At 54.1% G+C, this 20,308-nt stretch overlaps 2 protein-coding genes across 7 annotated transcripts; both read left to right on the top strand.

Moving 5' to 3' along the window:
- Positions 1 to 1,697: 1,697 nt before the first annotated feature.
- ZBTB45 (zinc finger and BTB domain containing 45) lies at positions 1,698 to 7,674 on the top strand. Of its 6 annotated transcripts, none has more exons than XM_037148468.2 (3): positions 1,698 to 1,942; positions 4,078 to 5,362; positions 6,921 to 7,674. In XM_037148468.2, the coding sequence occupies exons 2-3, from the start codon at positions 4,078 to 4,080 to the stop codon at positions 7,175 to 7,177; spliced, it is 1,542 nt and encodes a 513-aa protein (XP_037004363.1). In that variant the 5' UTR covers positions 1,698 to 1,942; the 3' UTR covers positions 7,178 to 7,674. The 6 variants fall into 6 exon arrangements, with proteins under 6 accessions (XP_037004363.1, XP_037004362.1, XP_053528077.1 ...); XM_037148467.2 differs by having other exon boundaries at positions 1,698 to 1,997; XM_053672102.1 differs by having other exon boundaries at positions 1,932 to 1,972.
- A 3,735-nt stretch (positions 7,675 to 11,409) lies between these two features.
- On the top strand, positions 11,410 to 19,869 carry SLC27A5 (solute carrier family 27 member 5). The gene is made up of 10 exons (XM_037148447.2): positions 11,410 to 12,158; positions 13,084 to 13,293; positions 13,641 to 13,799; positions 16,361 to 16,485; positions 17,332 to 17,526; positions 17,610 to 17,700; positions 18,295 to 18,493; positions 18,675 to 18,772; positions 19,076 to 19,206; positions 19,297 to 19,869. The coding sequence occupies exons 1-10, from the start codon at positions 11,480 to 11,482 to the stop codon at positions 19,471 to 19,473; spliced, it is 2,064 nt and encodes a 687-aa protein (XP_037004342.2). The 5' UTR covers positions 11,410 to 11,479; the 3' UTR covers positions 19,474 to 19,869.
- The last annotated feature ends 439 nt before the right edge of the window (positions 19,870 to 20,308 follow it).

Below are 20,308 nucleotides of genomic sequence, written 5' to 3'. Positions count from 1 at the left end.
ATCCCTCTGGGTGTCACAAAGGATTCAGTCAAGTTGTGGGCGGGACTGGGTTCTCCTCTGGAACCTCTGGGGGAAAATCAGCTTCCCAGCTCATTCAGGTTGCCGGCAGAACCAGTTCCAAGTCGCTGTAAGACTGAGGATCCCTGTTTTCTTGCTGGCTATCATCCATGGGTCTTCTCAGGTTCTAGACCCTACCATCACTCCCGTATCCCTTGTCACGTGGCCCCTTCCACCTTCAATGGCCCCCAAGTCCTTCTCCTAATTCAAGTTTCTGCTTTCCTCTTCAGCCTTTAAGGACCTTGCTGATTACCTTGGGCCTGCCCAAACAATCCATGGTCATCTCCATATTGTGAGGTCACCTGATTAGTAACCTTGATTATACCTGCCATATTTTGGGGATTTGGGCAGGGCATTTTTTAGAATTTTCCCCCCCTACATTAGATCACTTACAATGCCCCAGAATCCAATGGAATTAGGTCTAGGGCACAGTGAAGCAGCTGTTGCCACCTCCACTTTTGTTTAAGTTGTAGGGGCAGCAGCTGTATGTCAAGGCGAAAGACAGACATGACCTCCGTGTGACAGATGGAGGGAAACTTGAGGTCAGGGAGGTTCCCTGGGGGAGGCTGCTAGCAGCTAAGCTGTGTGAGGTGCTACAGATAAAGGGAACTGCACAGGCTGGCTTTGAGGTGGGCACAGCAAGGAGCCTGTGAGGCCAGAGAAGAAGGGATCAGTGATAGGAAATGGAGAGGAGAGATCGAGAGGGGTCGCTGCGGTGGTATGTGGTAGACCCAGTGGACCAGGCAGGCCATTGTGAGGGATCCACATTCTGAACAAAGACAACGAAGCCATTAGACTTGGGTTTTCATGAGCTTCCTCAGGTCATGGGCCACAGGAGGGGCTGCCAGTGGGGAAGGTGATGTCCCACCTAGCATATTCCCCTCCTGTCCATGGCCTTCAAAACAATTACAGTACAGCTGTGGTAAGAAGGCACTCCTACCTTGTTTCCACACTGAAGGCTGAGAAGTCACCCCTCCAACAAGATGGACTCCATGCCTGCTGCATAAGGTATGGGCTCCACTGAGGTCCAGGCCCTCCTGCCTCCCTCCAGCCCCCATGAGTACAGAGTAAGGCCAGGCCAGCTCACCATCTATCACGCATATGCTGGACAGCCAGTCCCACGTCAAGGTCCTTGCAGACCTATCCTGTTCCCTAGGGTCGGACAGCTCTTCCCAGACTCTGTCCCTGTGACTTCTGATTTTTGGGGTCTGGCTGCTCACCACCCTCCCACAGAGATACCACCCATCTCGTCCTCCACCCTTCCTTTTCTGTGCTCTGAGCTGCATCATTCAGTTCCAGAAGCCTTCCTTTATTTATCATGGCTAACCCTGGGGTAGGAGGACCAGGGAGTGGGTAGAGCATCCAATCAGGCTGTCTTCTCCTTCAGCCTCGAAACCATGCTCAGGCACAAGGCAAAGTTGGGCTCCAAGGCTGGGTGGGGTCTGCTCCCCCACCCCACTGGCTAGCCTTACTCTTGCTTGCACCCCTGTTATGAGTACAAGGCCTTTCCCTCCCAGGGTCACATGTGGTGTAGGCCGAGCGCGAGCTCCGGCCACAAACTGCCTTCGCAGACTTCAGGCGGCACAAGAGCTCCAGCTCCGCAGCACGTGCACGGGGGCGTGGCCTGCGAATTGACAGCACAGGCCCCACCTCTGCCCTGTCTCTAGGGCGACTCCGGAATCGTGGCAAGGCCCAGAGGTTCCCCGCTGCCCAGCAGCCGCTGGATCTCAGCCTGGTTTCCCGGGAACTGCTGCCTGGAGGCGGCGGCGGTTAATCTCTATAGAAACACCGGAAACGTGCTCCCGCCCAGGACTTCCCGGCGCCGCGGCCGCTGCGAACTTCGGTTCCGCTGGAGTCGCGGCCCGGAAGTGCGGCCTTGGCGGTGGTAAGCCGGTGGCGGCTACGGCCGGGCCCGGTCGGTACCTGAGGAGGAGCCGGAGGTGGGGTTGGGCGGGCATCCCCCAGCCGCAGGGCCGGCGGGGAGGCCGGGGAGTGTCAAGAGAGGGGCGCCCGCACTAGGTTTGGAGAGCACGTTGCCGACGTGAGGGGGCGCTGCAGGGTGTGGGCGGGGCGCGGACCTGAGAGACGCGGGTTTGCGGGCTGCAGCGGGTGCACCCGGTGCAGACCAGAGAGGGGCGTGGGGCTCAGGGTAGGGTGCGTGCAGTGGCGCAGAGCGCGGGAGAGGGCGCTCGGGGTTCAGAGTGAGGCGTTGTCAAAGGTGTGGCGTCGGGAACGCGGCGCGGGCCCCGGAGGGATGGCTTAGGGGCCGTGTCCTCAGGTGGCCTTTGTTCCTAGGCTCCTGAAAGGCCCTGCTGCCTCCGGACCGAGGACTCGGGGCCTGTCAGGGACCAGGGATGGGTGGTTCGAAAAAGGAAGGGATCCAGCCCTGGGTGTTGATGCACCGGTTTCTGTCCCATTCCCGGGCGCGCACTTGAAGTCCTTTAGATGCTGGGTGAATGGAAAGGAGAAGGATGCTTGTGGAAGAGGCAACTACGTTTGCAGACTTGACTCCTTTGCGGAATTGTCAAGAACTCTTCGCAGGGGTTGCGGATAGGGGGGCTCTGAGCAGAGGAGGGTCCCGATCGGTTGGGAGTGAACAGGCTCCCTCTGGCTGTTGCGTGGGGAATAGACTGGGAGGGGGAAACGAACAGATCATTGAGTCAGTCCAAGCCAGAGGTATTGGCCCAGTGGAGGTGTGTGAAGTGGTCTGAGGGGTCTGATCCCAGCAAGGCGATTTGGGCTTAAAGAGCAGGACAAAGTGAGCTAACACCCCAGTAGATGCTAAAGGATTAAGGAAGGCCTCACTCTGGGGCCATGTGGCCCTGCATGGTCTAGACTGATTTCAGGGTGCATCCTGTGTCCCAACTCCTCCCCTAGACTGGAAGTGTGTGGCCTGGGTGTGGGTCACAGACTTTATTTTATTTCTGTTTGATAGAGGGAAAACTGAGGTTGAGTGAGCATGGTGCCTGCTTGATGGGTGAAGTAGCAGAGTTGCTCAGATTCTCAGAGCCCCTTGGAGGGGTGATAATCCCTCTTTCTGGAGCCTGAGGGTGAGCAACGCTGGGCTTATGAGGCCACAGTTGGACAAGAAACATCCAAATTGCCCAGCCATGCTCCACCTACTCTAACCCACACACCCCTGTGGAGGCCACACAAGTCCCTTCTTTGTGCCCCACAGGCACCATCCATATTCCAAGAAGCACCAGGCTGCTGTGTTGTAGTGTGCCGGAAACCAGGTGTTTTCCTCCGGTGGGGCACCTGCCAGGCTTTTGCTCAACATACGCTGAACCTTTTGTGATTGCACACTCTTGGTCACCTATAGTCCAATAGGCAGGTTGAGCCACTCTACCCTGTGAAGACCTCCTGTATAATAGTTAAGCCCGGTGATGAGGCAGCAGAACCAGGTCTGCACAGGGCCTTGGATGCTCTGAGGTTGGGGGGTGTGGCAGGGGCAGAGTAAAAGAAGCCAGGAGAGGAGTAAGTATCAACTGTCCTGGTGGAGAGTGAGCCCATTCTGGATGCAGGTCTCTGCCCTATTCTCCACAGGGCTGCCCCCTGGAGGGGGATGTGGGGAAGGTAGATAGGTACTGGAGTTGAGGAAAGGGTGGGTGAATAGGTCAAGACAAGAGGTGCCAGCCCTGGACCCTCCCCTGAGTAGTAACCAACATTGGCGAAAACGGAATGGTAGGCCTTTGGTATTCTCAGCCTTCCTCAGTGGTCTGCTGGAAACTGCGGAGATGGCAAGACCAGAAGTCCTGAAGACAAAGAGAGAGAGAGAGAGAGAGAGAGAGAGAGAGAGAGAGAGAGTGTGTGTGTGTGTGTGTGTGTGTGTGTGTGTGTGTGTGTAGGGGAGTAAAGCTGGGCCCTGTGTGCTGAGCTGAACGCTGCAATGGTCCTGTAGGGAAGGCTGAGAATTGCCCCTGGGCCCTGTCCTGTGATAAAGGCTGAAAGGACAGGGGCACTAAAGCAGAAGGAATTTCCTGGCTGACCTCCCCCCTTCCCTCCCCTCCTCCGGTGTAGATGGCTGCGGCGGCGGAGGCAGTGCACCACATCCACCTGCAAAACTTCTCCCGCTCCCTGCTCGAGACCCTCAATGGGCAGCGACTGGGCGGGCACTTCTGCGACGTGACAGTGCGCATCCGCGAGGCTTCGCTGCGCGCACACCGGTGCGTGTTGGCCGCCGGCTCACCCTTCTTCCAGGACAAGTTGCTGCTCGGTCACTCCGAGATCCGCGTGCCACCCGTGGTGCCCGCGCAGACAGTGCGTCAGCTAGTGGAGTTTCTCTACAGCGGCTCACTGGTGGTGGCGCAAGGCGAAGCACTTCAGGTGCTCACGGCTGCCTCAGTGCTGCGCATTCAGACCGTCATAGACGAGTGCACGCAGATCATCGCCCGCACCCGCGCCCCTGCCGCAGGCACCCCCGCGCCCCCGCCCTTGCCCACACCTGTGCCCCCGCCACTCGCGCCCGCACAGCTTCGTCACCGCCTGCGCCACTTGCTGGCCGCTCGCCCCCTGGGCCATCCAGGTGCGGCGCACAGCCGCAAGCAGCGTCAGCCCGCACGCCTGCAGCTACCTGGGCCCTCTGCACCTGCCAAAGCAGAGGGGTCGGCCACTGACCCCACCCTGTCTGCCGGCCCAGACGAGGGTGGTGAGGATGAGGACGAGGAGACCGATGACGACACTGATGGCGAGGATGGCGAGGGGGGTGGCCCGGGCGAGGGCCAGGCGCCCCCTTCCTTCCCCGAATGCCCTGCAGGCTTCCTTACCTCAGCCGCTGACAACGCGCGTGAGGAACCAACTGCACCCGCCGGCCTCTCTGAGTACAGCACCGGGAGGGACTTCTTTCGGGGGCCTTCGGCGGTCGAGGACGTGTTCCCCAGCAGTTACGTTTCTTCGTGGCAAGGGGAAGAGGGCACAGCCGTGGAAAGCTGTCCCACCGAGGCCCCTGCCCCACCTGACTGTGTTGTGTCGGGACCTCGCCCGCCTGCCGTGAAAACCCCAGGGCCGCCCGTAGCCCTTTTCCCCTTTCATCTGGGTTCTCCAGGACCACCGGTGCAGCACCCTCTCCAACCCTCCGGGCCAGCCCCTGCACCCCCCACCACCTTCTACCCTGCGCTCCAGCCAGAGACCGCTCCCAGTACCACTCTGGGAGAGCCTCCGGCCCCGTCCTCTGCTCGCGCCTCTGCCCCTTTGGTCCCCTCTACGCAAACCGCAGGCTCCCAGCCACCCACTTATGAATGCAGTCACTGCCGCAAGACGTTCAGCTCACGGAAAAACTACACCAAGCACATGTTCATCCATTCCGGTGAGCCAGGGTGTGTCTTAGCCTCTGAGTCATTGGAGATTCAAACCTGAGGGGGGACTGGGCACTGGGTAGGGGTGGTGACGTGGTTCTGTTGCTGTTCGGTGACTCTAGAGGAACCTGGAAATTGAGTCCCCAAGTGTTACACATGTGGAGTGTGGGATGTGTCCTAAGACTGGTTTGTAGGCAGGAACCTACCCTTTGGAAACTGGCAGTGTGGCCTTTAATCACAGAGGTGGAGCTGGTGGTGGTGGCAGCGTGGCCAGGTTGGGGAGCCGTGCTACGGGGACCTTCATGGGTCTACTTGGATGTCACTGGATCCAGTGACTGGGACTGGATGCAAGGCAGTGTAGGTTCACTGTCCTTGGGGAGGCGTGGGAAACAAGAAGAGAGGTGGTCTGATTGGGGCTGGAGGAGAGACATGGAGCTCCCCAAGGCTGCAGGGAATTCTTGGCCCTCGGCATGTCAGGGGGGTGGGCTTGGAGCTGATGGGGGAGAAGTAGAGTGTCGTGCTGGGGGTTGTAGCCAGGGGCCGAGGCGGTGGCTGGCAGGTCCTGAGTGTGTCACAGGATTGTTGCGGGTGCTCCTGGGGAGCACAGGAGGATGGAATGCCAAAGGCCCACGGGGATTCTAAGAAAAGCAAAGATTTGTCTGGAAAACTAGTGGGAGCAGCATGGGGGGGTTCTGCTGGGCCGGGAAGTTGGGGAGGGCGTCAGTGTCCTGCGATGTGATTTCCACTTTGAAATCTCTGCCTGAAATCTCCAGCTGGCTGCCTTGGGGAGGGGAGAGAACAGGGGCCCCAAAGCAGTACCAGTCAAGATTTGCCAGCTTTGTGTGGCCTTAGCCAGGTGGGTGCCAGGCCTGGTTGGTTTGCAAGAACCCCTCCTGGGCACTGCCCCACAGCCACCTGCCTCTGAGAAAGGCTTCTGTTTAGACCTGAGGACTCTGGGGACCAGCACAGCCTGTCTCCTCAGATCCATGGTGAGGGGCAGTCTACTCTATCTCCCTGGGGACATTAGAGTGGCTAGCAGGCAGGGGTTCCAGGAGAAAGGGGCTAGATAGGTATGTCCAGATCTCTTCCAGTGTAAGGGTGCTGGGACTTACCAGACTGTCCTTAGCGGTGGCCAGAGATCAGAGTCCAGAATCCTCTATGGGCATGGCATGAATACAGGGAGGGGAGACCTCCTTGTCAGGAGTGGGGGTAGGGACATTGAATGACTAGTCCCAATAGGCTGTGATGGACTGGGAGGGTACCTGTTGGAGTTGCGAGACCCTGACAGTCAGTGGGATTCTGGTGTGATGATAAGGGTCTGGGGGAGGGGAGCCCCAGCGGGACAGAGAGAAGGGGATACACCAGGCCATGTGTGGGGGTCCTTGTTGGACAGTATGGTCTGGGAGTGGAGGGTGGTCCCAGAATGTCCCTGTCAGGCAGGGGGATTCTGGGTTGATGGCTGGTCCTGGAGGGGAGGGGAGGGGAGGCCCTGCTGGCAGGGGTGCGGGGGTGGGGTGGGGTGTCTGTTTCAGGCTGACTTACGTGAGGGGCCCATCCTGTTGCCCGCAGGGGAGAAGCCCCACCAGTGTGCCGTGTGCTGGCGATCTTTCTCACTGCGTGACTACCTGCTCAAGCACATGGTCACGCATACGGGCGTGCGTGCCTTCCAGTGTGCTGTCTGTGCCAAGCGCTTCACGCAGAAGAGCTCACTCAATGTGCACATGCGCACGCACCGGCCAGAGCGCGTGCCCTGCCCCGCCTGCGGAAAGGTCTTCTCGCATCGCGCACTGCTGGAGCGCCACCTGGCTGCACACCCTGCGCCCTGATCCGGGGCATGAGACCTGGCCACACCCCTCATGGGTTTGACCAAGTCCCCAAAGCAGGCCACACCCTTCACAGGGTCTCGATAGCCAGTGGGCTAAGCCATGCCCGCTACAGGACCCCTTAACATGCCCGCCGACCAGGTCAGTCCACCATGGCATCTTGACCACGGTCCAGCCATTCCACCATGCTGTCCCCTGAGCACAGACCCTCCTCTTCTCCATTGTCCACGGGCCCAACTCAGACCCCTCCTAGGTAATACCAGGTTGGGGCCGGGGTGGGGCCCAGGGTTCACGGCTCCAGCTCTGCTTCCTGCCCCACTGCCTTCCCTAAGTGGGGTGCTCGCTAGGGCTATTCTCTACCCCAGGGTCAGGCTGGGCAAGGTGTCTTCCCCGAGCCACTCCTCATTCCCCTGCAATCAGTTTGGTTGCACCTAAAGGAGCTCCAATGGACTCATCGTGAATTGTGTATTAAAGACTGGCTCTTGGGCCCAGACCCAGAAGCTGTGAGCTCCTGAACCGTGTATTCCTCACTCCCACAGACTGGCTGTGGGCATTGTGGCTCAGTGCCCCCCTCCCTGGGGCAAAGACAAGTCTGGTCATCTGGTACCTCTGTTGTCTGTGCTGGAGTGGGGTGCACATATGACCGGCACCTGACTCCGAGAGGACCTGTGCAGAGGGTACAGGTCAGCCCCAGAGAGAGATGCCACAGGTGGGTCTCTACCCCAATCACTGTTGCTGCTGCCCACAGGCAAATTTTGAAGCCTGTCACCCAGATCTTCCAAGACCTTTGGGCTTCAGAGCTCCTCTCCCTGCTCTGATGGACATGATGATCGAGCACCTTAGTTCTGTAGGGCCCAGAGGGTCTTTGAAGCGAGGCTGCCAGTTGCCCTGGCAGGCAAAGACTGGAGTGCCAGGCGGGCTGGTGTCAGATTGGCAGCCAGGACCCTTGGGTTTCTTGCTGGGCTGCTGAAGACAAAGCTCCTGTCACCAAACCCTGCAATCAGTTTGGTTGCCAGCCCAGAGGGAGGCTGCTCCTTTCTTACCTCTAGCACAGGAGTGACCCCTGGCCTGGGCATCCTGCCCTAAGGCTTTGGGACAGGTTGAGGGGACGGTGTGGCTCGGAGGGTGCCCCAGCGCCTGGGCTACTGGCAGCACCTCTCTGAACTCCCCCTGTGACCGTCTACTAGAGGTGAGGGGTCCCACCATGCATATGGTCCCCACTGATGGCAAGGTACATCTGTCCAACAGAGCACAGGACATGAGTGGGAGTCAGACTGGTTTTGAATTTGAACACTGCACATATTACTTTCAGTACTTACTGTACACTTGGCTAGAGTTTCAGTCCAGCAAAGCCTAATCTCCCTGTGTGGGGGCAACTTTGCCTGCAAGTCCCCCCATCCACCATGGATAAAAATGAAACTACCAAATCACGATCTGCTTGGGGAGGAGAGGTGGTCAGTCTCTCACAGGAGGACCAAGAACCTCTTCCTCAATGTCAAGCAGCAAGGATCAAACAACAGAACATTTCAAAGAAATCTGAGGGCTTAATTTGAGTCAGTGTCTGTCAGATAAGGGGGTTGCGAAAACTTTGGGAGACATGCTTATTTCCTACTCTGACCTTTATATGAATGAAAGCACTCTTAGGAAAGCAGGCTTCACAGGACTTTAGGAACTCATGCCTGATCACCCCAGAACCTGCTGTAGCTGGCAAAGCTATGCCTTCCCTGTCATAGGTTTTTAGGCTTAAGTGGATTAGAGCCAGGAAGTGCTTCTCCCAGACAGAAATGGGGACTTGGGCTATGTCAGAATAGTTAGGGGAGGAGGGTCTATCACTCCCTTTTTGCCCAAGCTCCCCCGAGTCCTTCCTTGAAGGCCTCCCAAGTGATCGTGTCTGGCTTAGGTTATCCCCCCTCTGAGGGGTTGTACCAGTCATAGACTAACCCACCAAGCACTGGGGGCAGGGGATGAAGCAGAAGCAACCCTGCTGCCAGAGATAAGCTTTGTTTCCTTACTGGCTCATATTCTGGAGGTTGCTTACTCAGCCTTAGCCATAGGGGGCAGTTACAACTCCTGAAATCAGGCAGAGCAGTTTCCAACATTCCTGCAGATTAAGTGCGTGTCACTGAACCAAAGGCGCCCCAGTTGGATTCCCAATCAGAGCACATGCCCAGGTTGTGGGCCAGGTCCCCAGTAGGGGGTGCACGAGAGACAACCACACATTGATGTTTCCCTCTCCCTTCCCCTCTCTCCAAAAATAAAGTAAGTCTTTTTAAAAAAATAAGTGGGTGTCATTGGAGAACCTCTAGGTGAGGCATGAGGAGGGCAGACTGCGCTTGCAGCCCACTGCCCTTGCTGTCCTGTTGACTCTGCCCCTGGCCCATTTCCCAAGTGCCTGGTCCACAGTGGGTGTCCACAGATGCAGAGAGGTAACAGGACCAGACAGAGCTAAACAAATAGGTGGGGGTAGAAGGGCTGTGGGCAGAGTTGGGGGCTGGGAGAAAAGGTGAAGGGGTTAAGAAGTAAGAATGGTCAGTTACAAAATAGGGGGATGTAAAGTACAGCGTAGGGAATATAGTCAGTATTGCAATATCTGTATGTTCCCAGGTGAGTACTAGGTGTGTGTGGGGGGGACCACCTCCTAAGGTATACAAAGTTATCCAACCACTGTGCTGTACACTTGGAACTAACCTAATATTGAATGTCAAGTGTAATTGAGAAATAAAAAGAAGAGCCCTGGTTGGCTGACTTGTTTGGAGCACTGTCCCATACAACCAAAAGGTTGTGGTTCAATCTCTGGCTGGGGCGGGTATGAAAGGCAACTGATGGGTGTTTCTGTCTCTCACCCTCCCCCTGCCCGCTGACTCTCTCAAGATCTGTAAACAGCCCTGGCTGGTGTAGCTCAGTGGATGGAGCGCAGGCCAGCGAACCAAAGGATCACAGTTCGATTCCCAGTCAGGGCACATGCCTGGGTTGCAGGCCAGTTCCCAGCAGGGGACCCACAAGAGGCAACCATACACTGGTATTTCTCTCCCTCTCTCCTTCCCTTCCCCTCTAAAGATAAATAAATAAAGCCTTTTAAAAAATCTATAAACATATTCTTGGGCAAGGATTAAAAAGTAAAAACAATAAAAATACCTCTAGCCTGAATGGCTCAGTTGTTTGGGTATTGTACTGCCAACTGAAAGGTCACAAGTTCAGTTCCCAGCAGGAGTGCAGGCCTGGGTTTCCGACACTGTAAACAAATGAGAGGCATCTGATAAATGTTTCTCTTGCACATTGATGTTTTCCCCTCTTTCCCTTTCTCTAAATATAAAATCTTAAAAAAAGGAAAAAAAGCAATGAAAAAAAATTCTATGGGTGAGGATTAAAAAATAAAATAAAATGAACAAATAAAGAAAATAAGCCCCTGGCAGGTGTGGCTTAGTGGATTAAGCATGGGCCTGCCAACCAAAGAGGTTTGGTTTGCCCTGGTTGCTTTCCTCCCGGCCAGGGCACATGCCTGGTGTGCAGGCCAGGTCAGGTCCCCAGTAGGGAGCGTTCAAGAGGCAACCGCACATTGATGTTTCCCTCTTTCTCCCTTCCCTCTGTTTTAAATAAATAAATCTTTTAAAAAAATTGTAAGCCCTGGCTGGTGTAGCTCAGTGGAATGAGCGCGGGCCTGCGAACCAGACAGTCGCGGTTGGATTCCCGGTCAGGGCACATGCCAGGGTTGTAGGCTGGTTCCCTGCGGGCCAGTTCCCAGCAGGGGACCCACGAAAGGCAACTGTATATTGATGTTTCTCTCCCTCTCTCCTTCTCTTCCGCTCTAAAGATAAATAAATAAATAAAACCTTTAAAAAAACCCACTAAATTAAAAAAAAAGAAAATAAGCACTTAAAAAATAAAAAAATATTTTAAATTTAATTCTTGTTCAAGTACCATTTTGTCTTTTACTCCCAGCCCAGCCCCCCCCGTTGCTCCCCACCTCCCTCCCATTTCCACCCCCCTTAGTTCTCGTCCCTGTGTCCTTCATACTAGTTCCTGTAAATCCTTCCCCTTTTCCCCCTGAAATTCCGTCCCCTCTCCCCTCTGGTCACTGTCCCCCTGTTCTCTATTTCAGTGTCTTTGTTTTTATTTTGCTTGCTTGTTTGTTTTGTTGCTAGCTTCCTAAATAAATAAAATCTTTAGCAAAAAGGAAAGGAGGCTGGCGGCAGAGTCCTGGGGGTGGTACCACCGCTGCCAGAACTGCGTGGAACAGCCAGGGCCAGAGGTCGAGGTCCGCAGCTTCCTGCATTTCGCCCGCACTTCTCTGTACAAACTGGTGCAATGGGTCGTTGGCTGCACCTTTCGCTGTTGCTGCTCCTGCTGCTGAGCCTGGGGAGGTCTGCGTGGCCTGCAGCCGTGGCCCTGGCCCTGCGCTGGCTCTTGGGGGACCCCGCCTGCTGCTCGCTGGTAGTCCTGGCCGCACTGGCAAGGCCATGGCTCCTTCCCTGGATGCCCCACTGGTTGAACCTGGCTACCGTGGCCCTGGTGCTGGCTCTGCTGCCCGCACGGCCACCCCCAGGGCTGCGCTGGCTGCCGGCTGACGTGGCCTACTTCGTCGGGATCCTTCGTTTGGGCCTGAACGTCAGGGCGCGCTTGAGCCGCAAACCCCCCTTAACCTTTGTGGATGCCTTTGAGCGGCGGGCGCACACACAGCCGGGCCGCGTGACCTTGGTATGGACGGGACACGGGGGCCGCTCGGTCACCTACGGGGAGCTGGACACCCAGGCCTGTCGGGTAGCGTGGGCCCTGAAGGCGGAGCTGGTCGACGTCGCGGGCCAGGGGACCAGGGAATCTGCCGCTCTCCTGATGCTGCCCTCCCAGTCCATTCCAGCTCTGGGTCTGTGGCTGGGACTGGCCAAGCTGGGCTGCACAGTGGCTTGGATCAACCCACATATCCGCGGGGCGCCCCTGGTGCACTCGGTGCTGAGCTCCGGCGCTCGGGTTCTGGTAGTAGACCCAGGTGAAGACCTCAGAGGGGGGAAGGGGATGGGGCAGGGGACAGACTCAGACTGTGGTTTAAAGGGCCCAAGTGGGGGCTGGGCAAGGAGCTCCTTCCTCCTGGCTCATTCCAGAGGCTGTTGGAACTTCATAGTAATACTGGGGTTACCAGAAGTGTTTTCGTTTTTTGTGTTTGCCATGACTACGTCTATCTTTGTTTTGGCCAAGAACTACTACCGTATGTTGCCGTGTATAATGCGCACCCACATTTTTGGCCCAAACTTTCAGGAAAAAAATTTTGGCTTTAATATTTTGATTCAATTACTTATTTATTTATATTTAGAAACAAAACTAACGATCATATTCCAGCATATTATTTTGCATATGGATATCATTATTGCTTTTTCAAGTTACACTTTTAAGGCATAAACGTAAATAAAAGAATTAAAAACATGTTTTTAGCCCTGGCTGGTGTAGCTCAGTGGATTGAGCGCTGGCCTGAGAACAAAACAACCGTGGTTCAATTCCCAGTCAGGGCACATGCCTGGGTTGCAGGCCAATCCCAGAAGACTCACGAGAAGCAACCACTCACTGATATTTCTCTCCCTCTCTCCTTCCCTTCCCCTCTAAAGATAAATAAACAAAATATTTTTAAAAAGAATTTAAAAACATGCTTTTATATATACACACACAGAGAATTAGTACTACCCACGTGTAATGCTCATCCTGATTCTTTCCTCAAAAATTTGGGCAAAAACTGCACAATATACACAGCAAATTACGGCACTCATGGGGTTCCTTACAGAAGAACGCAGATGTTTTTGTCTGCTGGCTGCATCCTTTGGGGCTGGCAGTGCGCTTCTCTGCCCCATCTCTGGGTCTCGGTCTCCCCTCCCAACCTCGAGGGTGGGCCTTGCCTCAGTTTCTTCTCTGGCCCATCCCCGCAGCCCTGGAGAAGAACCTGGAGGAGATTCTCCCCAAGCTGCAGGCAGAGAACATCCGCTGCTTCTACTTCAGCCTCTCCTCCCGGACACCGGGGGTCGGGGCGCTGGGGGCCACTGTTGACGCTGCCTCCACGGACCCCGTGCCTGCTGACCTGCGTGCTGGGATTACACCGAGGACCCCTGCTCTGTTTATCTACACCTCAGGGACCACTGGTGAGGGCAGCCCAGCAACCCTAGCCCCGACCTCTGAACTCTCACACTGACCTAACCCCAAGCCTGGCCTCCAAAATCCACTCTGTGCTTTGATTATGAAATCTGGCCTGAACCCTAGTCCCACCAATGTGATATGAGTGGTCAGTGCCAGAATCCTAGCAAACAGCCACTGAAACCCTAACAGAGCAGTCCCCCTCTGAACCCCAAACCTATCAGACCTCCTTGAACCCACCTGCAAATACTCACACTTGACCAGCTTCTGAGGACCGTGCGAACCTGACCATGGAGACCCAGCCCTGCATGTTGTCCCCCTGCCACCCCACCCTTCCCATGCCTTCATCCTCTAGGTCTCCCAAAGCCCGCCATCCTCACACATGAGCGGGTACTACAGATGAGCGGGATGCTGTCTCTATGTGGGGTCACAGCTGATGATGTGGTCTACATGGTCCTGCCTCTGTACCATGTGATGGGACTTGTCCTTGGGGTCCTCGGCTGCCTGGAGCTCGGTAAGCCCTTCCCTGCCAACCTCTCCAAGGCAGGGGACCCCCAGACTGGAGTGACAAGGCCCCACAGATTATCCAGCACCCTGGGTCTCCCCTTTACGGCAGAGAGCCCCAGGAGAATCTGCACAGAGGCTTGGACACCCAGCCAATCCCCAAAGGCTGTTTTAGTAAGGAGGTGACAAGAGCTGGTGTGAGGTAACTTGTGTGAGCTCTTGTCCCAGTGAGGAAATTCTCACCAAGCACTCCACTGGGCTGTCTCATGGGACACCTGTCTAGGAATTCACAGGGAGACCTCTCCACAGTGGTTTCTTTCTTTCTTTCTGTTCCTTAAAAGTTTTATCTTCACACCCTGGGTGGTGTGGCTCAGTGGAATGCACGCCAGCTTGCAAACCAAAGGCACAATTCGGTTCCCAGTCAAGGTACATGCCTGGGTTGTGGGCCAGGTTCCCAGTTGGGGGCATGTGCGAGGCAACCTATCACTGTATTTCTCACACACTGATGTTTCTCTCCCTCCCTTCCCCTCTCTCTAAAATACATAAATATTTAAAAAAAGAAAAACTTTAAACATATAAAAATTTCTACATGAATCCTCACATACCCACAACCCAACTTCAGCCACCATGAACATTTTGTAGTACTTTATCACTTCCCCCTTGACTTGTCCTTTTTGTATTAAAGTACTTTGTTAAATCACAGAAAATTTTAAACATACACGAAAGTAAATACTTTGATGAAGTCTCCCATGTCCTCATCCACACCCAGCCTCAACAATGGTTAACATATTGCCAGTTTTATTTCACATGAATTCTTCTCTGGATTATTTTAGAGCAAATCCTAGAAACAGTATCTTTTCACTTGCAACTGTATGGTGCAAGTGATGAGACTTTGTATGTAAGTCTCTTACATACAAAGACTTAACAGCGACTCTTTAGTACCATCTGACGCACACTTCATGTTCAAATGTCCCCAACTGTCAAACTGTCTTCTCACAGTCTAATTGCTTGGTCGCTGCTCCTCTTTCCTCGTGTTTCCTGTTAGAGTGGAAATTTCCTCTAGAGATGTTAGATTCTGTTCAATTACTCTTGGGAAGAACTGTGTGGTCAGGTTCATTGTGCTTCCTGACTCATCGCATCGGAGGCAGCTCATAATGTTATCCTAACTTGAAGAGATTGAGGTTAATTGAGAGCTTCACTTGGAAAACTCTCTCCCAGCCTTACACCTGGTTTTACTAGCTCTTGATAACCTTTCCTGAATCATGAATTTCATTCAGAGAGCTGTCATTTTCAAGGTCCCAGCACCCATCTTATTTATTATTTTAAAGATTTGATTTATACACTTTTAGAGAAGAAGGGAGGAAGAGAGGGAGAGAAACATGGATTGGTTGCCGCTCATACACCCCCAACTGGGGACCTGGCCCCCAACCCAGGCGTGTGCCCTGAGAATTGAACTGGTGACCTTTCTACTCGCAGGCCAGCACTCAATCCATTGAGCCACACCAGCCAGGGTCAGCACCCATTTTATTTTATTTTATTTTATTTATTTATTTATTTATTTATTTAAAAAGATTTCTTTGTTTATCTTTTAGGGGGGAAGGGAAGGAGAAAGGGAGAGAAACATCAATGTATGGTTGTCTCTCATGCGTCCCCCACTGGGAACTGGCCTGCAACCCAGGCATATGCCCTGACTGGGAATTGAACCGCGATCGTGTGGTTCATAGGCCCGCACTCAATCCACTGAGCTACACCAGCCAGGGCCATTTTATATTTTACCTGTCAAAAATACAGGCTCAAAGAAGATACACTTGCTACTAACCAAGCACACCAGCCATGGTCCCATTGGGTGCAGGGATAATGATGTTTCCCTTGCAGGATTCTGTTGAGGATTAGGGTTGAGTTGGGGAGAGTGCCCTCTACAGAGCCAGCTGTGGAGAAAGGAATCAGAAAAGGAGGGTTCATTTACCTGGGGTGAATGTAGTAGCTCCTAAAACTAACCCATGTGAGCATCCTTCAAAACATCCACCCATCCACCCACTCACCTTTCCATCCACCCATTTACTAGCCTGTACTTCTGCTCAGATAAAACACTTATCATAATAGCCCTGGCTGGTGTAGCTCACTGGATTGACCACAGGCTGGGAACCAAAGGGTCACCAGTTTGATTCCCAGTCAGGGCACAGGCCTGGGTTGCGGGCCAGGTCCCCATTGGGGGCCATGTGGAGGCAACCACACATTGATGTTTCTTTCTCTCTTCCTCCCTTCCCCTCTCTCTAAAAATAAATAAATAAGATCTTAAAAAAACACCCATCATAATAAAAATGATTAATTTTCATAGCCCTTATTTACCAGTGCTTGCTTTCTGCGAGGCACCAAAGCTTTCCACACATTCTGGACCCAGGATTCAAATGCAGGCCTGCCTATGCTTTTCTAATGGAGGCAGTTCTGGCCGGGCCAGGGACACAGAGATGAGCCTGGTATCATCCTGTGCTTCAGGGGCATCAGATCAAAGCAGCTTCTCACAGTGGCTTGGAAGCACAACCTGAAACTCATTCTTCTCCTGCCTCCCAGGAGCAACCTGTGTCCTGGCCCCCAAGTTCTCTGCTTCCTGCTTCTGGAATGACTGTCGGCAGCACGGTGTGACTGTGATCCCATATGTGGGTGAGGTCCTGCGGTACCTGTGTAACATTCCCCAGGTGAGGCACTCAGGTAGGGCTCCAGGGGGAACACCTTAGGTATGAAATCCCCACTGTCATACCAGGTAAAGCTCTAAGGTATATTCAAGTACAGGTGTCAAGCAAGGTCCCACAGGTAAAACACCCCAGACAAGAGCCACATACAATGAGTCCCACACAAGGTTTCCAATAGTGGCTTCTTCAATGATCACCTGTGCTTCCTTGGGCAGGTGACTTCACTTCTCTCAGCCTCAGTGTCCTCATCTGGAACACAGGGATAATATCTCAAGGGGGTATTATGAGAATTAAACGTATGTCCTATGCCTAGAACACGGCGTGGCTCAGGGCAAACTCATTAAACGTAAGCCAGTCTCATCCCTACAGAGCAATGAGGTATAGGCCACAAGTAACTATCTCCAACCAAGGCCCCCAGGTATCCCTCCAGATAAAGTCTGTAGGCAAGCCCTCAAGGAAAGTCTCCAGGCAACTAACCCCAAGTACGGCCCCTAGGTAACTCCCCAAAATGAAGCTTCAAATCACTTCCCAGTTTACCTCCAGGTAAAGGTCTCCAAGTAACCGCTCCAGATAAAAAATTCCAGGTATCTGTCCTTACATAAGATACAAGACAAGGCTTTCAGTCACCCTGGGTGTCCCTTCGGGTAAGGCCACATGTTAACACTCTCTGCCTCCAGGAAATATCTGAAGGTAACCTTCTAAGTACAGGTGCCAGGTAACTATTCTCAAGTAAGAGCCCCTGGTAGACCCCCCTAGGTATAAATCCCTCATCACCTCCCAGGTGACTCCTCAGACCCGAGGTAGCCCTCCCAGGAAGGGTTTCCCGGGTAGCTCCTTGTCACATCCCTGCAGCGACAAGAGGACCAGACACACACAGTTCGCCTGGCAGTGGGCAACGGACTCCGGGCAGATGTGTGGGAGACCTTCCAGCAACGCTTTGGCCCCATTCGGATCTTGGAAGTCTACGGCTCCACGGAAGGCAACATTGGCTTTGTGAACTATCCAGGGCGCTGTGGGGCCATGGGCAAGATGAGCTGCTTCCTTCGAGTGAGTGGATTGGGTATGACAGTGACCCTGATCAAAGCTGAGTGCACCTTACCTCTGCTGATACCTTCCCACCCTCCACTCAGATGCTGTCCCCCTTCGAGCTTGTACAGTTTGACATGGAGGCCGCCGAGCCTGTGAGGGACAAAGCAGGCTTCTGTGTGCCTGTGGGTCCAGGTATAGGGTTTGGGGAAACTTCCCCGGGTGTGGGAAGGGTAGGGAACCCACTTCCTCCTTGGCTGGAGCAAGCCACCCAAAGCTTTGAGGTCAGTGCCCTGTGGTGGTGTCTGCAGCTCTCACCTGGACGCTGAATACCCCGCGCGTCTGACAATCATCCGGAACCCTCTGCCTCTCAGCTTCTCAGCTCTGCCAGACTTTCCAGTCTCAATCTCTTGGCTGCTGTGTCTCTGAGCGTCCATTAGAGTCTTTGTCTCAGGCTTTTTGTGGAAGCCATGTCCTCCCAGGCATCAATTTGTTGTCCTCTACCTTCTCTTAGAGTCTTCTCTTCTGCAAGGCCCTGGCCACATTATTCCCGCCATCATTTGTCTCCGTCCCTTGTCCACCTCTTGTTATCCTCTTCCTATTTTCAGCGGGCTTCCCATGCTACCTTCTGTCCCTCTGTCTCCCTGTCCCTGTGTCTGAGTCTGTTTCTCCCATTTCCACATCTCCCTGTCTCTAGCTCTCGGGGATGATGGAGCTCATCGTTGCTGCAAATCTCCCGCGGGAGGCTGGTGGGCTTCTGAGGTTCTTGTTTATGGTTAATGCCCCCAGGGGAGCCGGGGCTCCTGTTGACTCGGGTGCTAGGCCGCAGCCCTTTCATGGGCTACCGCGGGCCTCGAGAGCTTTCGGAACGAAAGTTGGTGCGAAAGGTGCGGCGCCCAGACGACGTCTACTACAATTCGGGGGACCTGCTGTCCATGGACCGCGAAGGATTCCTGTACTTCATCGACCGCCTCGGAGACACCTTCCGGTCCTGGGCGGGGCTTATTGGGGGCGGGACTGGAAGGCGGGGCCACCGTGGCTATTAGACACAAACGGAGACCGACTGAAGAGGCGGGACTTCCGGAGCCAGGGGGCGGGGCTTGGTAGGCAAGAGGCGGGGCCTGGTTACTATCAGGGGAGTGGTTACAAGACTTGCTACTACCCAACAGATGGAAGGGTGAGAACGTGTCCACGAGGGAGGTGGAGGGTGTATTGTCACTCGTGGACTTCCTGCAGGGGGTGAACGTCTACGGTGTGTCTGTGCCAGGTGTGTAGGGTTCACCTCATTTTATTTTTTGTTTATTTATTTATTTTAGAGAGGGAAGAGAGGGAGAAAGAGAGGGAAACATCTGTGTATGGTTGCCTCTCAAGCGCCCCCTACTGGGGACCTGGCCCATAACCCAAGCAAGTGCCCTGACTGGGAATCAGACCTGTGACTCTATGATTCGCAGGGTGGGTTCACCTCATTTTAAACTCGATTTTAGCGGTGGGGGAGCTGCTGGGGCACAGCCAGTGAACAGCGCTGTGCCAGGAGAAAGGGTCGGCGGAGAGTGACTGGTGTGCTTCTCAGGGTGTGAGGGGAAGGTAGGCATGGCCGCTGTGCAGCTGGTTCCTGGCCAGACCTTCGATGGACAGAGGCTGTACCAACATGTCTGCACTTGGCTCCCTGCTTATGCTGTGCCCCATTTCATACGTATTCAGGTGAGCCCAGGGCGGCAGTAGTTGGTGTGGTGGGTGGGAGGTCTTGTATGTGGGGGTCGCAGTCGGAGTTACCGTCCATTGCCCCTGCAGGACACCCTGGAGCTCACGGGCACTTTCAAACTGGTGAAGTCCCACTTGGTGCGTGAGGGCTTCAACGTGGGCATCATTGCTGACTCACTGTTTGTGCTGGACAACCAGGCCCAGGCCTTCCGGCCCCTGACACAGGAAATATACCAGGCTGTGTGTGAGGGTACCTGGAGACTCTGAACATCTGTACTGCCAACAAAATATCTGAAGGGGCAGGGCCCAGTTCTGACCGTTGCCAAAAAATAAATAAAGGGAGGCACTTTCATGTGGAGCTGGAGCTTCCATGTCAGAGGATCTACCTTGCATGTCTTATGTCTGAAGCCTTTCAAATGTTAACACAACAACAAAACAACCCTGGCTGTTGTGGCTCAGTGGATTGACGACTGAAAGGCTGCCGGTTCTATTCCCAGTCAGGGCACAGGCCGGGGTTACAGGCCAGATCCCCAGTTGGGGCCATGCAAGAGGCAACTGATTGATGTATCTCTTCCACATTGGATGTTTTTCTCCCTCCCTTCCCCTTTCTAAAAATAAATTAATGAGGCATAATAACCTTTGGACCTAATCAATTAACCTTGTGTCCCAAACTGTTTACAAGAATAACAAAAAAAGTAGTTATTATGGCTACTGGACTAACGACTATATGATTCAAAATGAAAAACATTGCCTTACCTGGCGTGGCTCAGTGGGTTAGGTGTTATCTGTCAAACCAAGGGGTTGCCAGTTCTGTTCCAAATCAGGGCACATTCCTGGGTTGTGGGCCAGGTCCCTGGTTAGGGGCATGCCAGAGGCAACCAATCGATGTTCCTGTCACACATCTGACACTGGGCTCAGGAACACAGCAAGAAAAAACTTAGGTGTGTACATGGATGTACGTGTGGAGAAATGAGCCAGGAGTGCAGGGCTTAGTACTTTCCAGGAACCATACTTCAGGGCCCCCCGTACCTCCCCACCAAAGACCTCAACTAGCCTATAGGAGTGGCTACCCCTGGTGTAGCCCGTAGTAGTGTTATAGCAA

Source organism: Artibeus jamaicensis, unplaced genomic scaffold, assembly GCF_021234435.1.
Source record: "Artibeus jamaicensis isolate MK-2021 breed Jamaican fruit bat unplaced genomic scaffold, CSHL_Jam_final contig_723, whole genome shotgun sequence".
NCBI classification, from domain to species: Eukaryota; Metazoa; Chordata; class Mammalia; order Chiroptera; family Phyllostomidae; genus Artibeus; species Artibeus jamaicensis.
This window is presented reverse-complemented; position numbering and strand designations above follow the sequence as displayed.